Below are 21,237 nucleotides of genomic sequence, written 5' to 3' on the forward strand. Positions count from 1 at the left end.
TATCTGCTTCTATCACTGCCCTGGCTGGATGCTTCATGCACTCACCACTCTCTGTGTAAAGAACTCACCTCTGACATCACGTGCCACCTCCCCGTATATTTTCCTCTAATCACCTCAGAATTACGCCCCATCCTATTAGCCATTTCCACCTTGGGAAAATGTCTCTGGCTGTCCATTCGATCTATGTTCCACATCTTCTTGTACACCTCTATTGAGTCACCTCTCATCCTCCCTCGAGAGAAAAGCCCTAGCTCGCTCAGCCTATTCTCATAAGACATGCCATCTCCTCTGTACCATCTCTAAAACTTCCATATTCTTCTTATGATGTGGTCTAACCAGTAATTCAAGGAATTGCAACATTACCTCATACCTCTTGAACTCAGTAGCCCAGCTAATGAAGGCCAACTCACCAGGCGCCTTCTTAACCACCCTACCAACTTACACATCAACGTTGAAGGATCCCAACATCCCACTGTTCCTCCTCCACACTGTTAAAAATCCTGCCATTAATCCTGTATTCTTCCTTCAAATTCAACCTTCCAAAGTGAATCACTTCTCTCGTTTCTGGGTTGAACTCCATATGTTATGCATTAACTCAAGAGTGTTTTGAGAGAAGCAGACGTAGAGAAAGGAGTTATATAAATGCAAGTCTTCCCTTTTTCCTTTTTATTCTGTAAAATCCTCCGAGCATTAGCCTGAGCTTACACGCACAACACACTGGAGGAACTCAGCAGGTCGGGCAGCATCCGTGGAAATGAACAGTCAACGTTTCGGGCCGAGACCCTCCGTCAGGACCCCTGAGCTTAGCCAACCTCAAATTGAAACAATGAATTAAACCACAATTAAGAGCCACTTGATCGTATTAGCCTAGCTGAAATGAAACTTAAGATTCTGACTACAAAATTCTAATGCACTAAGCCATCGAACTTATCAAATATAAACCTTTAGCTGAGGTAGCAAGCACATATGAAGCTATGGTAACACACACAAAGTGCTGGAGGAACTCAGCAGGTCAGGCAGCCTCTAAGGAAATGAATAAACAGTCAATATTACAGCTAAATCCCTTCATCAAGACTCATCATACATACGAAGCCATGTTCAGTAAACCACCATGTCAGATCAAATTGCTCAGTTTTACATTAATTTAAAACATTTGTATTAAAAGATGATCTCATCAGGTAAATCTGTAACAATTATTATTTGGGTTAAACAAGCAGTGTAATTTAAATGATTAAATCATGATTAAATCAGGATGTAGATCAGATTTAGTGTGTTATTGGACAATATTTATGTAAAATGTAATGGTTTATTTCTCAGAACTTATTGGCATACCATGTGATGAGGAGGAGGAAAGAATGACATTCATAGACAGTCTCTTTGGATCAGATATGAAGTTTGCTCAAGTTTGGGAATATTTAGTGATGAAATTTCTGAGTGGTTTCCCTCAGCAAAGTTAATAGATTTAGCTGAAGACTTTTATAATCCTTCTGGTTTAAGATGACACTACTGAAGACGGGGAAACAACTTGCTGGTGGTTTATAAAGCAATAAATACAACTATATATTTTATTAATGGCAATTTTTTATGGAAAATTGTGGCGAACAATCACTGCAAACAATGAAGAGGCGAGCGAGGCAAGGCTGATGCGAGGGTTGAGGTGCGTGGGTGCGATGCAAATTCAGAGCAATTTTGAGACATGTTCAAAGAGAAGTGGTCGGAGCAAGGTCAGGGTATGTCGAAACACGGTCAGGGCGTGAAAAGCAGAGGAAAGTCAGAGCGGAGTAAAGTCGGAGCGGAGTAAAGTCGGAGCAGGGGAAATTCGGAGCATGCCCACCTAAATCAAGAGCGAGGTTGGATTGATCTAAGTGCTGATCCAATTTGGAAAGTCAGGGATGGACTGGAACATGGTGGCAGGGTGCAGACCCAGAGCATATCAATGCGACAACGCCCACGTCCTAGTGCGGGGAACGTCCCGATGTTTGGACAATGGCGGGCCAAGCGATTTGAAAAGGCTGGGTGTTGGGCCAGCTCTGCGACATTTACTCCATTCTCAGCAGCACTGAAGCTGAGGCTGTGGCCTGCTGCAGGCTTCTTGTCTGCAAGCTCAGTTTTGCTCTGCAGATCGATGATCTAAGGCTGAGATTATGGGCCTGCTCCAGGTTTTGTGACGATAAACTCACTTTAGTTCTGAACTCTGTTGCTTGCTTTTATTGTTTGCACGATTCTTTTCTTTCCCCCCCTCTCTCTCCGTGCTTGTTAGACTCTTTCACAAATGGGTTCTTTAGGGTTTCTTGTTTTGCGGCTGCCTATAAGGAGACGAATCTCAAGTTTGTGAAATTTATACATACTTTGATAATCTATGTACTCTGAACTTTGAAATTAATTCAAATCATGAATAATGCCATTGGAGTAAATTAAGAAGAAACTAAAGTTGCTTACTGTTAGAAATGTCAGCGATCAGAATGCAGATTTAAGGAAAACCTAGCAAGTCAGAGGTAACATAAAGGGAATTTACTTTTCCCAGCTAGTTGACATGATTTAGAATATACTATGATATAAGATCCTAAAGTTATTTTCAAAGAAAATTGGATAAATTCTTTAAGGACAGTAAATTGCAATATCAAGGGGAAAGAGCAGAGGAATATTACCAATTGGACGTCTCTTTCAAAGAACTAGCACAATGATGGGAATGATTTCCTTTGTGGTAGAAGGTTAATTATAATTTACTGTGCACAAAGATTTAAGCACTCTTTCCAATATCCCTCCCCCACCCCCAATAGCACCAGCTGAAAGTAAAATAGGTGGACGAGCATATTGTAATGAGGGCATTGTGATTCCAGTACAGGATATAGATAGACAAGAGTAGTCAACCAAAAAGCTGAGAGATGTGACGAAATATGAGATCATGAACTTCAGTAGGAGGAATCAAAAGACAGTTTTTTTAAAAAAAAAGTGGAGTGAGACAGCAAATGAGTGAATTTCCGAGGGATCTAGAATCATAAAAGGTTAGCCGACAAGTTTTGGTAATCAACATAGGTGCACCTGAAGGATGTGTGTGGAGCCATGACTTTACTCTCTGTGTTCATGACTGTGTGCCTAAACACAGCCCAAACACCATCAGTAAATTTGCCAGTTGTTGGCAGAACAGCAGATGGCGACAAGACGACATTTGGGAGGTGAGATACTGTAGATCACCCTGATTGAGTGCTGTCACAACAATCTTGCACTCAACATCAGAAAGACCAAGGAATTAATTGCGAACTTTATAAAGTGGAAGTTGGGAGAACACACACCAGTCCTCAGCAGTGGAAAGAATGCGCAGTTTCAAGTTGCTATTCGCCAGCACCTCAGAGGATCTATCCTGGGCCGACACATTGATGCAAACACAAAGAAAACATGCAGCAGCTTTATTAGGAATGGAAGGAGAAACATTATGTTACCAAATAATGCACAGTAGAGAGCATCCTGACTGGTTGCATGAAAGATTTGGAAACTCCATTGCATAGGATCACAAAAGACTGCAGAGAGTTGTAAACTCAGCAAGCTCCATCCATCACAGGCATGACTTTGCCCACCTCAATCCGCTTCGAGGATAACTTCAAGAGACAGGGCCTCAAGGCATGGCATTCATCACAGAGGATCCTTATCATCTGGGACGTTCCTTCTTCTCGTTACTACCAACATGGAGGTGGCATGAGCCTGACAACCCACACTCAATAATTCAGAAACAGTTCCTTCCCCATCACCATCAGATTTCTGGATGGTCTGTGAACCCGTCAACATTACCTCGTTATTCTTTTCTACATTATTTTTGTAATTTATAGTAATTCTATGCCTTTGTACAGGACTGGTGGGCACGTGGCCAAGTGGTTAAGGCATTCGACTAGCGACCTGAAGGTCGTGAGTTCGAGCCCCAGCTGAGGCAACGTGTTTAATCACACATTGCTCTGCAACGACACTGGTGCCAAGCTGTATGGGTCCTAATGCCCTTCCCTTGGATGACATTGGTGTCGTGGAGAGGGGAGACTTGCAGCATGGGCATCTGCTGGTCTTCCATACAACCTTGCCCAGGCCTGCGCCCTGGAGAGTGAAGACTTTCCAGGCGCAGATCCATGGTCTCACAAGACTAACGGGTGCCTGTACAGGACTGCTACCACAAAACATTTCATATCATTTAAGTCAACGATAACAAATCTGCTTCTGACTCTGATGGCAAAAAAAGATCTTGATCTTATTACAAACAAGTTGAAGTTTAAGAACAGAGAGATTTTATTTATGTTATATGTGGTGGTGATGAGGGCACAGGTGGAATACAACACACTGTTTTGTTCCCCTCATCTAGAAAAGCATGTGGTATGTTATATATGAGAAGCGGTCCAAAGGATATTCACCAGGCTAATTCCTGAGATGAGAGGGCTTTCCTATCAAGAGAAATTCAAAGTAAATTTATTATCAAAGTACATACACACGACACCATATACAACTCTGAGATACATTTTCTTTCTGGCATACTCAGTAACCATAATAGAGACAACAAAAGACTGCACCAACAGGGCACACAGCCAGTATGCAAAAGACAACAAACTTTGCAAATGCAAAAGGAAATAATAATAATAAATAAATAAATATGCAATAAGTATCGAGAACATGAGATGAAGAGTCCTTGAAGGTCAGTCCATAGCTGAGGGAACAGTCTAGTGATGGGGCAAGTGAAATGGAGTGAAGTTACCCCCGTTGGTTCAAGAGCCTGATGATTAAGGGGTAGTAACTGTTCCTGAACCTAGTGGTGTGAGTCCTGAGGTTCCTGTACCTTCTTCCTATTGGCAGGAGTGAAAAGAGAGCATGACTTGGGTGGTGGGGGTCCCTGATGATGGATGCTGCTTATCTGTGACACTACTTCATGTAGACGTGCTCAATAGTGTGGAGGGATTTACCCAAGATGGACTGGGCCATATCCACTACTTTTTGTAGGATTTTCTGTTCAAGGGCATTGATATTTCGCTACAATACATCTATGTAAGATTGTCAAACTTTTAGATGTCATGCCAAATCTTTGCAAACTTTTAAGGAAGTAGAGGTGCAGCCATGCTTTCTTCATAATTGCACTTACATGCTGGTCCCAGGATAGGTTCCCTGAAATGATAACACTGAGAAAGTTAAAACTGTCGACCCACTCCCTCAATAAGGACTGACTCACAGACCTCCAGTTTCCTCCTCCCGAAGTCAATAATCAGCTCCTCGGTCTTGCCAACAGGTGGTTGGTGTGACACCACTCAGCCAGATTTTCAAGTTTCCTCCTGTATGCTGATTCATCACCACTTTTGATTTGGCCTATGACAATGGTGTCATCAGCAAACTTAAATATGGCATCAGAGTTGTGCTTAGCCACACTGTCATAAGTATAAAGCAAGTACTGTACAGCAGGAGGCTCAGCACACAGCCTTGTGATGCACCTGTGATGATGCAGATTGTTGCAGATGTTGTTGCCAATCCAAACTGACTGGGATTTGCAAGTGAGATCAAGGATCCAATTACCCAAGAAGGTATTGAGGCCAAGGTCTTGAAGCTTATTGATTAGTTTTAAGGGGATAATAGTGTTGAATGCTTAACTGAAGTTGATAAGGAGCACCCTGATATATGCACCTTTGCTGTCCAGATGTTCCAGGGTTGAGTGAAGAGTCAATGAAATCACCCGTTGTGCCTGTAGGCAAATTGGAATGGATCCAAGTCACTTCTCAGGCAGGAATTGATATGTTTCTTCACCTACACCTCAAAGCACTTCATCACCGTGGATGTAAGTGCTACTGGACGATAGTCATTGAGGCAAGTTACCACATTCTTCTCAGGCACTGATATAATTGAAGCCTATTTGAAGTCGGTGAGTAGCTCAGACTGCCGAAGCAAGAGATTAAAGATCTCAGTGAACACTCCAACCAGTTGACCAGCACAGTTCCTTCGTACTTGGCCAGGACTCCATCTGGGCCGGATGCTCTCTGTGGGTTTACCACTAGCTAGAGAGTTTGGGTTGTATTCTTTGGAATTTAGAAGAATGAGGGGTGATCCTATTCAGACATGTAACATTCTAAAGAGCCTTGATAGTTTAGATCAGCAATTCCCAGTGGAGGTGGTTACATGCCCTGAGGGGAGATTAGGGGAAATAGAAGTCATCAAGATTCTCATGGGGGGAGGGTAAGCAGCACCTTAACTTGAGGCATGAGAACTGACCACTGTGTCAACTCGCTGCTAGCTTCAACATCTGAGAGGCATTCCCGGTTTGTGTTAATATTTTATTTTAATTTAGCCCCGTTAATGATGGATAAATACATATGGCGTAGTCTCCGAGTCTGAACGCAGTGAGGCCTTGAATTCTAATCCTGCTCAGAAACAATAACTACAGGAAGTGCATCAATACAATGTTACATACCTGGAGTATGGTTTTATTCCATTCCCGTCAGATCAGCGACACCACGTGTGTCTTATTTATAGTACTGTACCGCCTAATGAAGCCACGAAACCATCAAGGGGAGGGAGGGGAGGGAACGTCAACTCAGACCATGAGAGGCCTGCGTCGAGCATTTTTATGCCTTACAAGGCGCAGATTGGAAGTCTGTGTGGAGCGCCACTCCTCACACAGACACTAGAGCAATGTGTGGTTAAGTGCCTTGCTCAAGGACACAAACACACTGCCACAGCTGAGGCTCGAACTAGCGACCTTCAGATCACTAAATGAACGCCTTAACCACTTGGCCACGTGCCCAACAAGATTGCAGGAATACTTCTGTAAAAGACACCCTGAAAAGGCTACTTACGGTATTACTCAGTTCCAGAAGATAAAGGAAGTATTTGAAAAGGTTTGTGCACTCAAGTCATTTGCCAAGAAAGCTAAAAATGACCTTGATAGTGGTCTCATTGCTTCTTAGAACATTTCCAAAATGATGACAAAGTGTGGGAAAATCTCATACAATGATGAAAGACTAATAACAACCTGCAGCATCAGAAATGTTCACCACTGTTCTCAAAATGGATTCCAGTATTTTAAATTCAATTGCTCTGAGTGACAACTCTATAGCTCATCGTATTGACAAAATGAGTGAAGACATTGAGTATCAACCATGCACAAAGCTACAAAGAACAGAATTTGGGATACAACTGGATGAGTCAAATGTGCAAGACAAAGGGCAATGCTAATGGCATATGTACGGTTTATCAAAAATGGAAAAGTTTATGAACAGATCCTCTTTTGTAAGAAGTTAAAAACAAACATCAACAGAGAATCAATCCACGACAAGCTCAAAATGTGTATGGAGGATAAAAGTATTCTCCAAGAGCCATGATTGCTTGTGCAACAGATGGAGCACCATATATGACAGGTCGCCAATGTGCTTTAGTGGCATTTATGGAAAAAGAAATTCCATTTGCAATCCATTGTGCAATTCATCGTCAACATCTCACAACCAAAAACTTCAGCCAGCAACCTTTTTTTCAAACATGGCTCTTGTAGTATCTGCTATCAACAAAATTAAAGCTCATCCATTAAATAGCAGAATATTTCACCAGTAATGCCAAGATAATGAAGAGTTTGAATGCTTGCTTCTTCACACTGAAGTGTGTTGGCTATCAAAAAGGCTACTGCTTAAAACATTTCTTTGATCATTTTGACACTGTGGTTGAAATTTTGTTCAAAGTCTACAAGAGCTTGGGAAATAAGATCGAACTTCTATATTGAGATGTGGCATACATAGCCGATCTGTATGACAAAATGAACATTTTAAATATGAAACTGCAGGGTGAGAATTTCAATTTAATCCAGCCAAAAAGTGCAGTGTCCACTTATATCAAAAAATTGGAAATATATAAGCAAAACATTGGGAGAAGAATATTCTCAGAGTTTCCCTGCATGGAAAGTATGGCACTCTCTTTCATAGACAGTGATTGTAAGAGTACTGCTTACACCTGCAGTCACTGAAGGAGGATTTTCAGAATCCATTCACGGTTTTCAATAATCTGGAAATTCTAGACTGGGTAATTAACACATGTCTTTGCAAGGTGGAAGAACAGGAAGAGAGCTTGCAAGATGAAATTATCGAAATTCAGAATGATGAAGCAGCAAAATTCCTTTTCAAAAATGTTGACTTTTGTGGTATTTTACCACACTGTCATACAAAGTTTCCTGGTCTTTGGAAAAGAGCCAAACTGCTCTTCATTGCATTTCCATCCTCCTACCTTGCTGAAAAAGCTTCAGTGCAGTGATCCACATATTCACTAAAAACAGAAACTGCTGGTCATTGTTACTCATAGGACTTAAGGTTTTTACTGTCACAACTTAAACCAGCTATTTCAACTGTTGCTAAAAACCATCAAGCTCGAGGATCATATTGATAGCAGAGCTGCTGTATGGTGCACAGGTACTCTGTAAGCTAGGTTTAAAAACAAATAAAAATATAAAGAGAAACATTTTTCTCATATCAGCATATGCTAGACATGTTTTTACACTTTGGGGGCACCGGAAAGTATACTGCGCCTAAGGTGGGCGTTGGCAAGTGTGAAAGTGCTTGAGTGGGTGTTGGGCCAAGAAAGGTTGGGAAACATTGGTTTAGATTTTCAGACATTTTCACTACTGGGAGAATCACAAACGATGCGTCACAGCTACAAAATTAGGGGCTGGTCATTTACAATGAACTGATTGGAAATTTCATCTCTCAGAAGGTAGTGAATCTCAAGAATTAAGATGTAGATTATCTATGTAGAGTATGAGGTGTTCTTCCTAATGCTTGCACAGGGGCATGACCCAGCTGTAGAAAAGGTCCAGGACAGACAGATCATAATGGAAATGGGAAGAAAAGTTGAAATAGCATGCAACTAGAAAACAAAATGGCCAGTGGCCATTGTGGATATAGTGCAGATGCTTTGCAAGCCTTCTGTGCCTAATAAAGTAGCCACTGAGTGTTTGTCCATGTTCTGCTGCTGTAGTCCATCCACTTCCAGGATTTCGAGATGCTCTTCTGCACACCATGGTTGTACGTGGGGTTATTTGAGTTACCGTCGCCTTCCTGTCAGCTTGAATTAGTCTGTCCATTTTCCTCTGACCTCTCTCATTAACAAGCCGTTTTCACCCACAGAACTGCCGCTCATTGGAAGATTTTTTTCTTTCACACACACATTCCCTGTAAACTCTAGAGACTGTTGTGCTTGAAAATCCCAGAAAATCAGCAGTTTCTGAGATATTCAAACCACCCAGTCTGGCATCAACAAATATTCCATTGTCAAAGTCACTTAGATCATATTGCTTCCCATTCTGATGTTTGGTCTGAGCAACAACTGAACCTCTTGACCTTTTCTGCATGCTCTATACATTGAGTTGCCACATGGTTGGCTGGTTAGATGTTTGCATTAACAAGCAGGTCAACAGGTGAACCTAATAAAGTTGAGTGTACATAAGGCCACTTAAGGAGTGCTAAATACAGTAGGTATGGTTGCAGGAGATTCACATAAATCACTGCCTCAGCTACAGCTAAAAGAGCTGTTTAGGTCCTTAGATAACAATAAGGGGGTTGCAGCAAAAAGTGCCTGGCTTCAGAGAGGGGTTGGAGGTGGGAAATGAGGGAACCAGGAAATCACTGAAGGAGAGATCCCTGTAGAAGGTAGAAAGGGGAGGGAGAAGATATTGCAAGTGGTGAGATCTTGCTGCATCTGGTGTAAGTGAGAAAGATAATAAGGACTAAAAACTAAATAGTAAGGAATAATGATGACAAAAGGAATTCTACCTCTGTTCTGATTGGAAGGAGATAGGATAAGTCTGAGAAGCGGAGGAAATCAACCACTGTAGAAGGGAAGCCACATTTCCTGTAAAATGGACAGATTTCTGATGAGCTTTTCTTGAAAGCAAATGTAGTAGAGATGAAGAAACCTGGAAAAAGAGATGGCATTCCTTAGTAGACAGAGTGGGAAGAGGTTAGTCTAGGTAGCTGTAGGAGCCAGTGGGTATATGATAAATGCAAATTGTTGCAAACCATTGTTTTATAAGATTTTATAAGATTTGTACTTCTTAAACACACTCGCTGGCAGAAAGTGGTACAGCAGCTAAACTAACTGTTTATCACCATTCTGATTTTTCATTGGCTAAGTATTTGCACTTCACCCATGTGATGCAATTGTTTTAATTGTGTAGCCTATTAATTAATTCATCACTATCTAAGGAATTTCCTTTATCTTATCTATAAAAGGGATAGATTTTTCAGAAGTGCTATCTTTATTCCTTTATGTTACACCCCTTAGCATGAATTCCTCTCTTAGTGTCATTTTTCAGCTCTTTATTTAGTTTGCTTAGAGCTTGTATGTATGCTTGTACTCAAAAACATAAACCGAAATCTTGGAACCAAGACTGCTCGCCTAAAGATCAGAAATTAAATGGAGATCCAACAATTTGGCACCAGGACGTGGGTCGATTACTTTGAGGGGGAAAAAGTGGACTACGAAGGAAGTTTTAAGCGTACAGCTAGGAGATAAGACATTCTTCCATTCATTAATTGTCCAGGAATAAATACTTTCAGTACATAGTTTAAAAGGAGTTTAAGAGTGAGTAGAGTCATGGTTGTTCGACCTGGGTGCGGCCAATTTAAATTATCGGAAACCCAGAGTCTGATATAGTCACAACGGAGTTGTGTGAATTTTTGGACAAGAGGTTGACAAAGTTTTAAGATATCGGATAGATGTTTGTTTGGTTGTAACCTGATATTGCCGTCACAATGGATTTGTGAGTTTTATGAGATTTCTGATGTCTAAAAGTGAAGAGTACTCCTCAAGATTAGATTAAATTAGATTATGAGGACACGCAGTCCTCTTTTATTGTCATTTAGTAATGCATGCATTAAGAAATGATACAATTTGTTCCTCCAGAATGATATCACAGAAACACAGACAAACCAAGGCTAAAAAAACTGACAAAAACCACGTAATTATAACATATAGTTACAACAGTGCAAAGCAATACCGTAATTTGATGAAGAACAGACCATGGGCACATTAAAAAAAAGGTCTCAAAGTCTCTCAAAAGTCCCATCATCTCACGCAGACGGCTGAAGGGAGAAACTCCCTTCCATGAGCTTCCAGCGCTGCAAACTTGCTGATGCAGCATCCTGGAAGCACCCGACCACAGTCCGACTCTGAGTCCGTCCGAAAACTTCAAGCCTCCGACCAGCCCTCCAACACCGAGCACCATCTCTGCCGAGCACTTTGACCCCGGCCCCAGCAACAGGCAATAGGCAAAGCCAAGGATTTGGGGCCTTCACCTCCGGAGATTCTCGATCGCACAGTAGCAGCGGCAGTGAAGCAGGCAGTTCAGAAGTTTCTCCAGATCTTCCTCCATGCTTCTCACGTCTGTCTCCATCAAATCAGGATTGTGCACGGCATCCCACTTCGCAAATACGATATCATTTGGAGCAGCTGTGTCGCGTCGCCATCTTCTCCTCCCCTCCTCCCCTCTCTATTAGATCAAATCTAATACAAGGCCCAAAGCTTTGAAAAAGACTGATGGTTCTCTTGAATTCCGAGCTGAGAGAGAAAAGGTCATTGAAATCTTAACCACTTATTTATGTGTTGTACTTAAACTTGATACTGTCGGTAAAGAAATACTGAAAAAATGTGCTATTGATGCTAAGTCTAGTGAAGACGGGCTTATAAGTGATGTTGAAGCGATATGTCAGAAGATCAAAAAGATGAGGTCACCCAACTAAAAAGACAGCTAGGATGCCGGAGACCCTAATGGAGCTACGAAGGCACGAGCATATTGACTTACAAGTGCAGATTGATACTTTGAAGTACAAACGTGCTGATTTAGAAAAAACACACAACATGCTAAAAGAGTGGTATGATTAAAATAATAAACCAACAAAAAAACAGATCTTTGCGTTGATGGAACAGGTTAAAAGGCAGCATGCAAATTATGTCCATTCTCAAAAGCTCTATTCGGAGTTGCAAAGTGAAATGAGGCAAGTCTGCGCAGCATCAGGCAGATCTTCAACGGTTCGGCCAACCTCGTGAACAGTGTTAATCAGACATCCCACCCTGCAAAAACTCATTTCAGGGAGGTAGCACCCCCGCCCCCCACAACCCCATATCCCGTGCCCCCGGGGTCAACCTCCAAGGGTGTATGTAATACTTTGTTTAGTGATTTTGTCTAATCTGTAAACCAAGTTGGGTATATGCAGAAACTGTGACATTAAAATATATATATTATATTATATTATCATGTTTATTCTATTACAACTTTAAGCAAGTCTACAGGGAGTTTGGCGTCATCACGTAGGACATCAATAGCATAGCTCCTTAGCAGCCAGCCAGCTAGTTTAAATAACGTTAGCTGTGCTAATGAACGAATGACACCTGTTAAGCTCACCTCAACATGTCTTTTACATTTTAACCCACCATGGGCAATAGAAAAGTCACCGTTGCAAACAGGGCAGCGAGCAACATTGTCATTATTTTTGAGGTTGACTGTAAAGCCCGCCCACAGAGAAAACTGATAGGTCTACTTAGCACGAAGAGAGACCAATCAGGATGCTCGCTCTCGCTCTCCCTCTCCAAAAAAGTCGATTTGCGGGATATTGTATATAATTTCCGGGCATCAGGGAGCCGCTATCAATATGCGGGAGACTCCCGGAACTTCTGGGAGAGGTGGGACGTCTAGTGTTAATGGTGATGTCAAACTTGTTGATAGGCAACCAACACTAACTAGTCCCCGAAAAACAGTGACACCTTTGGAACTCCGAGGAACTGCAAAGTGATGACGACAAAAATCAGGTAACTGGTCTGACAGCCATGGCAAGATTTGCCACAGTAAAAACTAAATACAGTGAAAACACAAGACTGATGATGAAGAGTATGAAAGGAAGCAGGAGGTTTGTCATCAACCACTAGTTTCAGAAAAAAACTGACAAATGATCCAGGGAAGGTCCACATCTTAAACAAGGAAGCTTAAAGATTTAGACCGAACTTCAGCGAATTAAGAATATATAGAAATTACATTCATAATGACGGCATTTAAATTTTAGCTACAATGCTAACAACTCAGCAAATAAACCAGTTAGCATGACGAGCTGAAGGTAGCATAGGATAGAATAAACAGAATTTACCAGCTGGTTGGGAAGCACTGAAGTCATGGTTGGAGGGACAAGCCCCAAACCAAACTGATTGGAAGAAAGTGGTCAATCGCAAACAAAAGCCTTTAGAGGACATTTCTGAATATGAAGACCGCTACAGGACAGTTTGGCTCAGTCACTCAGGAGTCCCAGGAATAAACGAAGGTAATATAGAAGATGCTCTCTATGGTCCTCTCAAGTCAACTTTCATGGATGTTTTGAAACCAGATGCTGCCAAAATGATGAATGGTCTTTTCATTACCCTCATCATCCAAAGTCATCAGGACAAGTTGAAAGAGTAAGTGGCATCAAACAATGACTAAGTATCATGAGGAAGGCATACCATGGCCCACAGCGCTTCCTTTGGCTTAATGCAGCATCAGGGCAACAACAAATAACAAAAAATATTGAGTCCATTTGAGGTGGTGACAGGATGACCTATGTCACCACCAGGAGCTCTGGACCTCAGAGAAGCTGTTATATATGATATGTCCCATAGTTCAGTTGATTCTGGTACAAAACTAAACAAGCTTCTCTGTCTGTGTCTCAACAGATTTCTGCTGCTTGGAGTGGTCCATCAAAAGGAGGATGCGCTTTGATTCCTGGTGAGTGGGTCCTTGGTCAAGAAGTTGATAAGGAACCCCAGGACCTTAGTCCTTACCAAGTACCGTTAATATCAATCCAGCAGTTAAGGCAGAAGGTAAAAGTAAATGGATACACGCCAGCCACTGCAAGCAAGCTAAAGTGACTCCAGATTAAGAGAAGTACTGTGGGAAGACAAAGCATGAATATAATTATTAGACATTTTCATAAGATCTGTACTTTTTACAAACTCATGTATTTTTCACACTCACCAGCAGAAAGCGGTGTAGCAGCTAAACTAACACTTTATCATCTTTCTCATTTTTCACTGGCAAAATATTGGCACGTTACCCACGTGATGTAATTGTTTTAATTTATCACTATCTAAGGACGTTTCTTTATCTAATCTATAAAAGTAATAGATTTTTCTAAAGAGCCATCTCTATTCCTTTGTCTTACTCCCCTTAGCATTAATTTCCCTCTTAAGCATAGTTTTTCAGCTCTTTATTTAGTTTAATTAGTATCTGTATTTTTTTTTGTACTTTACAATAAACTGAAATCTCGGAATTAAGACTGCTTGCCATTTTTGACTCCTGGAAGAACCCTAAAGATCAGAAATTAAACACAGATCCAACATAATGAACAGCATTCTGTACATTCCCAAAGCAATGTACGAACCCCCTAGCCGTGTATGAACTAAGGGGTTCATAGTCTGCTTAGGGCTAAATCTGTGGCATTTAAGCCTGGTGACCAGGTCTGTACAAGAAAACCAGGTATCACTTATGGAGGGCTATATCAAGAACTAAGAAGCAATTCCAGGGGAGGTTAGAAGCAATATCGTACGCACATCAACTCTGGCAGAGTTTGCAGGCCATTTCTTCCCACAAGTGAAGCTTCACTTCCAGATGAGCTCAATGACTTCTATGCTCACTTTGAAAGGGCGAATAAAACTACAGCTATGAGAATCCCTGTAGCATCTGGTGACCCTGTGACCTCTGTCTCAGAGGCCGATGTCAGGCTGTCTTTCAGGAAGGTGAACCCTCACAAGGCAGCAAGCCCCGATGAAGTATCTGGTAAGGCTCTGAAAACTTGTGCCAACCAAATGGCAGGGGTATTCAAAGACGTTTTCAATCTCTCATTGCTACAGTCAGAAATCTCCTCCTGCTTCAAAAGAGCAATTATACCAGTGCCCAGGAAGAGCAGCACAAGTTGCCTTAACAACTATCATCCAGCAGCACTCAAATCTATGGTGATGAAACACTTTGAGAGGTTGGTCGCGGCTGGAATCAATTCCTGTCTCAGTAAGGCAAATTGCAGAGCTTCCACGTCCTATCACCACAATAGGTCTACAGCAGACACAATCTCAATGGTTCTCCACGCAGCCCTGCATCACCTGGACAATACAAATACCCATGTCAGGATGCTGTTCACTGACTACAGCTCAGGATTTAACACCATCATTCCTACATTCCTGATTGAAAAGTTACTGAACCTGGGCCTCTGTACATCCCTCTGCAACTGGATCCTCAACTTCCTAACTGTGCATTTCCACCTCGCTAATAATCAATACTGGCGCACCACAGGGATGCGTGCTTAGCCCACCGCTCTACTCTCTCTACACCCATGACTGTGTGGCTAGGTATCCTGTAGCTCAAATGTCATCTAGAAATTTGCAGATGATACAACCATTGTTGGCAGAATCTCAGATGGTGATGAGAGGGTGAACAGGAGCAAGATATACCAACTAATTGAGTGGTGTCATTGCAACAATCTTGCACTCAGTGTTAGTAAGACCAAAGAGCTGATTGTGGACTTCAGAAAGGGTAGAACGAGGAACACAAACCAATCCTCATAGAGGGATCAGAAGTGGAGAGAGTGAGCAAATTCAAGTTCCTGACTGTCAATATCTCTGAGGACCCAACCTGGTTACAACATATTGATGCAGTTATAAAGAAGGCAAGAGAGCAGCTACATTTCATTTGGAGTTTGAGAAGATTTAGTTTGTTACCTAAAACACTTGAAAACTTCAAGTACAGATGTACCATGGAGAGCATTCTGACTGGCTGGTATGGGGGGGGGGTGGAGAGAGGGGGGCTACTGAACAGGATCAAAAGCTACAGAAAGCTGCAAAATTAGTCAGCTCCTTCGTGGGTACTAGCCTCCGTAGTATCCAAGACATCTTCAAGGAACAGTGCCGCAGGAAGGAAGTGTCCATCATAAAAGACCCCCACCACCCAGGACATGCCCTCTTCTTCCCCTCTGCCATCCAATTCCTAAATGGACATTGAACCCACGAACATTACCTCACTACTTCTATTTAATTTACTTCTGTTTTTGCAGTATTATAGCTTAACTATTTAGTATACATATATATTTACTGTAATTCAGTTTTTTTCTATATTTATCGTGTTTGCTGACCCTATATTTCCTATATTTGCTGACCCCTCCAGCAAAACTGGCCCCAAGTTTGAGGACTCCACTCCTACAGCTACCTGCCGGCAGCACCTACTTCATTGTATTGCTGCCGCAAAGTTTACAAATTTCACGACATATGCCAGTGATATTAAACTTGATTCTGATTCTGAGCTTGCCTCCTGAGACAGAGAGAAAGATCCAGAAAGTGGGAAGTAGTTGTGAAGATGATAAAATTATCCAGTTCATCAAGGGTGCAGGAAACAGCATCTCCCCAACCTAGCCCTACCAGACTATTGTCCATCTCCCATCTGCAGTCCACCAATCACTTTGTGAGCCCTGTCTCACCATTCCTTTTTCCCTTTTTATGCTGGCTATCTTCACTTTCCACTCAGCCATGATGCAGGGTTTTGACCCGAAGTGTCTACATTTCCTACCCCCAAAGATGCCGGCTGACTCACTGAGTTCTCCCAGCAGTTTGCTCACTGCTCCAGATCCCATCACCTGCAATTTCTTTCAACTCATTAAACCCAGTCTAATCCCTCTCTCTCTCTCTCTCATTCTTCACATCTATTAATATTCCATCTAGTTAAATCTAATTACAGTCTTGCTTAAATCTGTGCAAACAATCTAAGACCATTGCAAGGTGACCCCTCCAGCAAAACCGGCCCCGAGTTTGAGGACTCCAACTCCTACCTGCTTCTGGTGCTGCCACAGTGTGACCAACCCCTCTCTTCCAGGGCCTCTCGTACTATGTCACCAACAAGACCCTATTTCGTCTACCCTCGTCTGTGGAACCTGCTGCTGCTACTGCTTTCTCCATGGACACACCAGATGGAATTTCAAGGACTGCAGGACAAATGCAGTATGTTTGAGTGTGTTAGCAAATGATTTTGTCAAATCCTGCATTAAACATGATTTTTGTGCCATGTGTGCTCGTCTCAAAAGAGATGAACCTTGAATTCGTGATCAAAGAGGTTGGAATCAAGAGGATGTCCTGCACACCTAGTAACCTAGGACAGCTAAGAGCAAGGATCCAAGTATTGGGACAATAAAGCTAAAGGCTTCATTTACAGGAATGTTGTTCCTCACATGTCAGGGCAGAGTTAGTAGAAATAACACTAAACTCAATCAACCCACAATTGGATTTCTAGACATGAGCACTCATTCACATATCTTACACTTTCATCTCTTTAAATATAGCAGATGTATCATGCACAATAAGCTCAATAAAATTCTTTCCTTACACGCAGGAAAAGATGGGAATCAACCACCACCTACAACAGCAAACTACGAGTGGGCTATACCAGGAAGGACCACAGGTCAAGTCACCTTGAAAGGAGATTGTTTGCAAATATCAGATAGTCCGGCTAACTGGATATCATCGAAGCAACACTCACAACACGCTGGAGTCGACTCATCGTTTCCACGGATGCTGCGCGACCTGCTGAGTTCCTCCAGTGTGTTGTGAGTGTTGCTTTGACCCCAGCATCTGCAGATTATTTTGTGTTTTGGATCTCATCGAAGATTACAGTGATTCTGTTTCACATGAATGCCCCCCAAAAAATGCAAGTAATTAATGATTCCTTCAAAAGTATAAATATTGGGCTTGTTATAAATTCTCAGACCTGATTTCCACCACATAGCCAACATTATGTAATTGCATATGCATCAATCAATGAGAGTGGGGGGGGGGGGTGGTGTAGGAAACATAACTGCACATTGCGAAACAACAGATGTGCTCCAAATATCACAGACATATATGTAAGGTTCACTATAAAGGTGAGGTACATTTCATTATTGGTATTGAGCTCCCACTGTTCTCAAAAACATGTGCTACTAAACCAAGTTTCAACACCTGTAATTCTATAAATTAAATTTTCAAAGTTAACTTGTGTTCACAACAATAAAAATCACATAAAATAAAATTAAATTAAAATAGAATTTTTTTAATTTCTAATGTGAAAGGATCAAGATTTTGCATAAATTTGTTCTTTTGGTACAATCCTGAGGAGAGCTACTGGCTACATAAAAGTCAGTCAACCCAAACTTAACCTCAGGATAAAATTTCTATATTAGAAATGTCAAAAATCCTCATCAAATTCCACCACCATATAATTTTATTTTATAAAAAAAAACTGGTGGTCCCATTTTCTTTGGTTTTATTTCCCATACCAAGGGGGATGAATAAATATTACCAACAACAGCTATAAGTACTCCTTAAAATGAAGTCCTGAAGGAACCAAGGGCCAACAGTTCAATCCGACTAAGTTTTGATTGATAAGCCAGTCTGCCAATAATACTATAAATCAATCGTTTAAATTACGTCACAGGTAATAATTCATCTGAATTATTTTTTTCTCTCCTGTTGTGAAAGACCACACGTCAGCACTTTAGGCTTCTCTGACTGTGGGAATACAGGAAAAGCATTCTATGAAAACTCACCGAAGGAACTGGTATCTATCATCCACCACACCATATTAAGAGGAAAATATGACCTGTAAGAATAACGAAACTGTTCATTTTAATCTACTGTCAAAATACTTAACGGTCTTCCATCCACCAATGACGATTTTTATTACACTATACTAGCTAGAAATGTATACTATTTTTAGAAAGATGTGAAGCAATATCCTTAATACAGGCGTACAGATTTTTGACAAAATTTACAACTGAGTGGTGTCAGTGTTCAAATAAATGCAAGCAGGGTTAATTTAAGTGAACAATAGTACTGCTCTAGGTCTTTCGATACAGCGTGCAGAGCAGCAGAAGGGTAGTAACACGACCTGGCCTCATAGCGTCATTTTCATTTGCGTGTATATACTGGTCACTACGAGTTCATAACTATGAAATACAGCGTGGAAACGCAGTCTAGTTCTAACCACACTTTATAACACATACCATGCAACCTTTCAAGAAGAGCTCTTTCATTCGACACTTGAAAATAACTTGCTGCAAACTGATTTGCATGTGGAAAATTATACTCTCCCCGCACATACTGTACTCGCATTTTAAGTCAACTGCTGTTCATTCCTGAACTTCTCACCCATTCTACGTTTAACCGCAAAAGTTGTTTTGAAAAAGGTAACAAAGCAGGACTCCATACTGGTCAACTTTATCAGTCCTATTAAAATTACCTCAAAAGAAGCGTATTTCATCAGCAACTGTTTTCTCTGCATATGTATCACAAACATACACCGAAGGTAAATTTAAATGTCACATACTTTTATTAATATCATTATTTAAGATTCACGCTAGGTCCAACATGTTGAAGTGGTTTCGGACTATAGTTTTTAAACAAATCAGATTAAGAATATATTTTGTTATGGAATATAATATATAAAATGTTCCGTTTTCTTTGAAAGATCAGATAACAATCGGATATTAATTTACGCTCAGAATTGTGTATTTCCAAAATGTAATTTCGATCGCTTGTTTTCCTTTTTCGAGAACAAAAAAATAGATCACGAATGGTTTAGATCATCTAACACCTATTACCCTCTTCCGAGTTCAAATATTTGCACAGATTACTGCGATAGAAACCTGACAAAATCACGTTGCGTGGTCCAATATTTCACATAGACTGTTCTATCCAGAACTGTGCAACACCTCAAGTTCTCCGAGGGCTCTACGGTGAACAGCAGATGTCGCCATTAAAGCAAGGAACACGGTGCCCTGAGAACCTCGGCATACCTTGAGAAACTTAAAAATCGGAACAATATTTCAACTGTTATTCATCTTCTATGCAAATATTGTTCGCTGTTATGAAATGGGCCTCAAAAGTGATGACATTGTTCCAACTTCTCAATGATGCTATGTACGGGACAATCCAGCGCCCAGAAACAATGCATTGTCAGAACCGTAAAGCGATCGCGTTTTTAGTGCAACCTTCTGAAATACCTAATCAACAACATCAGATACAGACGCCTCCAGAGTAAGAAATCTCTTCCTGAATGTAAACGTTAGTTTCCGATAGCCATACATTAGCTGCAATCATTTATTTCAAAATAAAAGATCACTGAAATGAAGTCTAAAGTTAACTTCAACATCGTCCATTCGAACTGATACCCAACCAATTTTTTTTAATTTGACAATTTTGCTACATTTCATCTCAGAATTTAACAATATTCCAAAGCTGTGCCAATCGCGATGATTCGCAACTACTGAAATAAGTCACGATTCAACAGTGTAGTCATTTGAATTTCTGTGAAGTTAAGACCCCAAAATTCCCCACCTACGAATGAATTGGTCCCAGCCATGTGCTGAACAGAAAATGACAGAGGCGGTTAATAGAGTGCAATAAAAAAAAGAGGCTACGTGTACATTACCATAGATTATTAATTATGGTCATGTAACATTTTCCAACATTTTTGAGTTGTACAAACGTAAAAGATCCCTTTAATCGCCCATGTTTATTCAAATTATATCACGTCCTTCGCACTAACTACGAAACGAAACGTGAAATGCGGGATTTCTTAAACCGACATATGTATTCATTTTTTAAACGATTCGGACTAATATTTTATAACACGGAGCCCACCACCTTTTCAGCACCTGCAGAATGCGCAGACTCACTTCATCTACTGCAGCTCCTTAATTTATTACACTGCACACAACACCATTGTATATAAACAAAATACAGCAGACACCTAGCTTGCAGCCAGCGTCTTTTATATACCTTAGCTTTCCGTCAATTATATATAATGCACTGCAAATTGTACGTTATTGTCTTGGGAGGACACGACCATTTCAATTTATCTTCATAATTTTCCTTACCTCCAGTGTTCTTATTTCTTTTTGCGTAAGGTCATTTGATGTGGCACATTTAGTCCTTAACCCTTCCAGACTAGAGATGCTGATGTCTATCATATTTTGGACCAATTCACATTGCTGCAATGCTTTTTGGACAGTTAGATGCTGCTCTTCGTTCTTTGTCTTATTGTCTTCATCCATGACCGCAAATTATTATATTATAAATAACATACAGCAAGACTGAATAATAAATCTGAGGGAATTATATATAATTTTCAAATGGACTCCATGCGCCTGGGTCGAGTTTGATTGGAGAAAGTGGCCAGTGTTAGTTCAGCAGCTTGTGGTCCTGATG

At 41.0% G+C, this 21,237-nt stretch overlaps 1 protein-coding gene across 1 annotated transcript in view; it reads right to left on the reverse strand.

Annotated features, from left to right (window-relative positions):
- ksr2 (kinase suppressor of ras 2) overlaps nucleotides 1-21,237 on the reverse strand; it is a 361,347-nt gene extending 340,110 nt beyond the window's left edge. Inside the window, exon 1 of the mRNA XM_072247505.1 lies at nucleotides 20,907-21,237. Coding sequence (XP_072103606.1) covers nucleotides 20,907-21,083 — 177 coding nt within the window. The 5' untranslated portion in view covers nucleotides 21,084-21,237. The remainder of the gene's footprint in view (nucleotides 1-20,906) is intronic.

Source organism: Mobula birostris, chromosome 31 (assembly GCF_030028105.1).
Source record: "Mobula birostris isolate sMobBir1 chromosome 31, sMobBir1.hap1, whole genome shotgun sequence".
NCBI classification, from domain to species: domain Eukaryota; kingdom Metazoa; phylum Chordata; class Chondrichthyes; order Myliobatiformes; family Myliobatidae; genus Mobula; species Mobula birostris.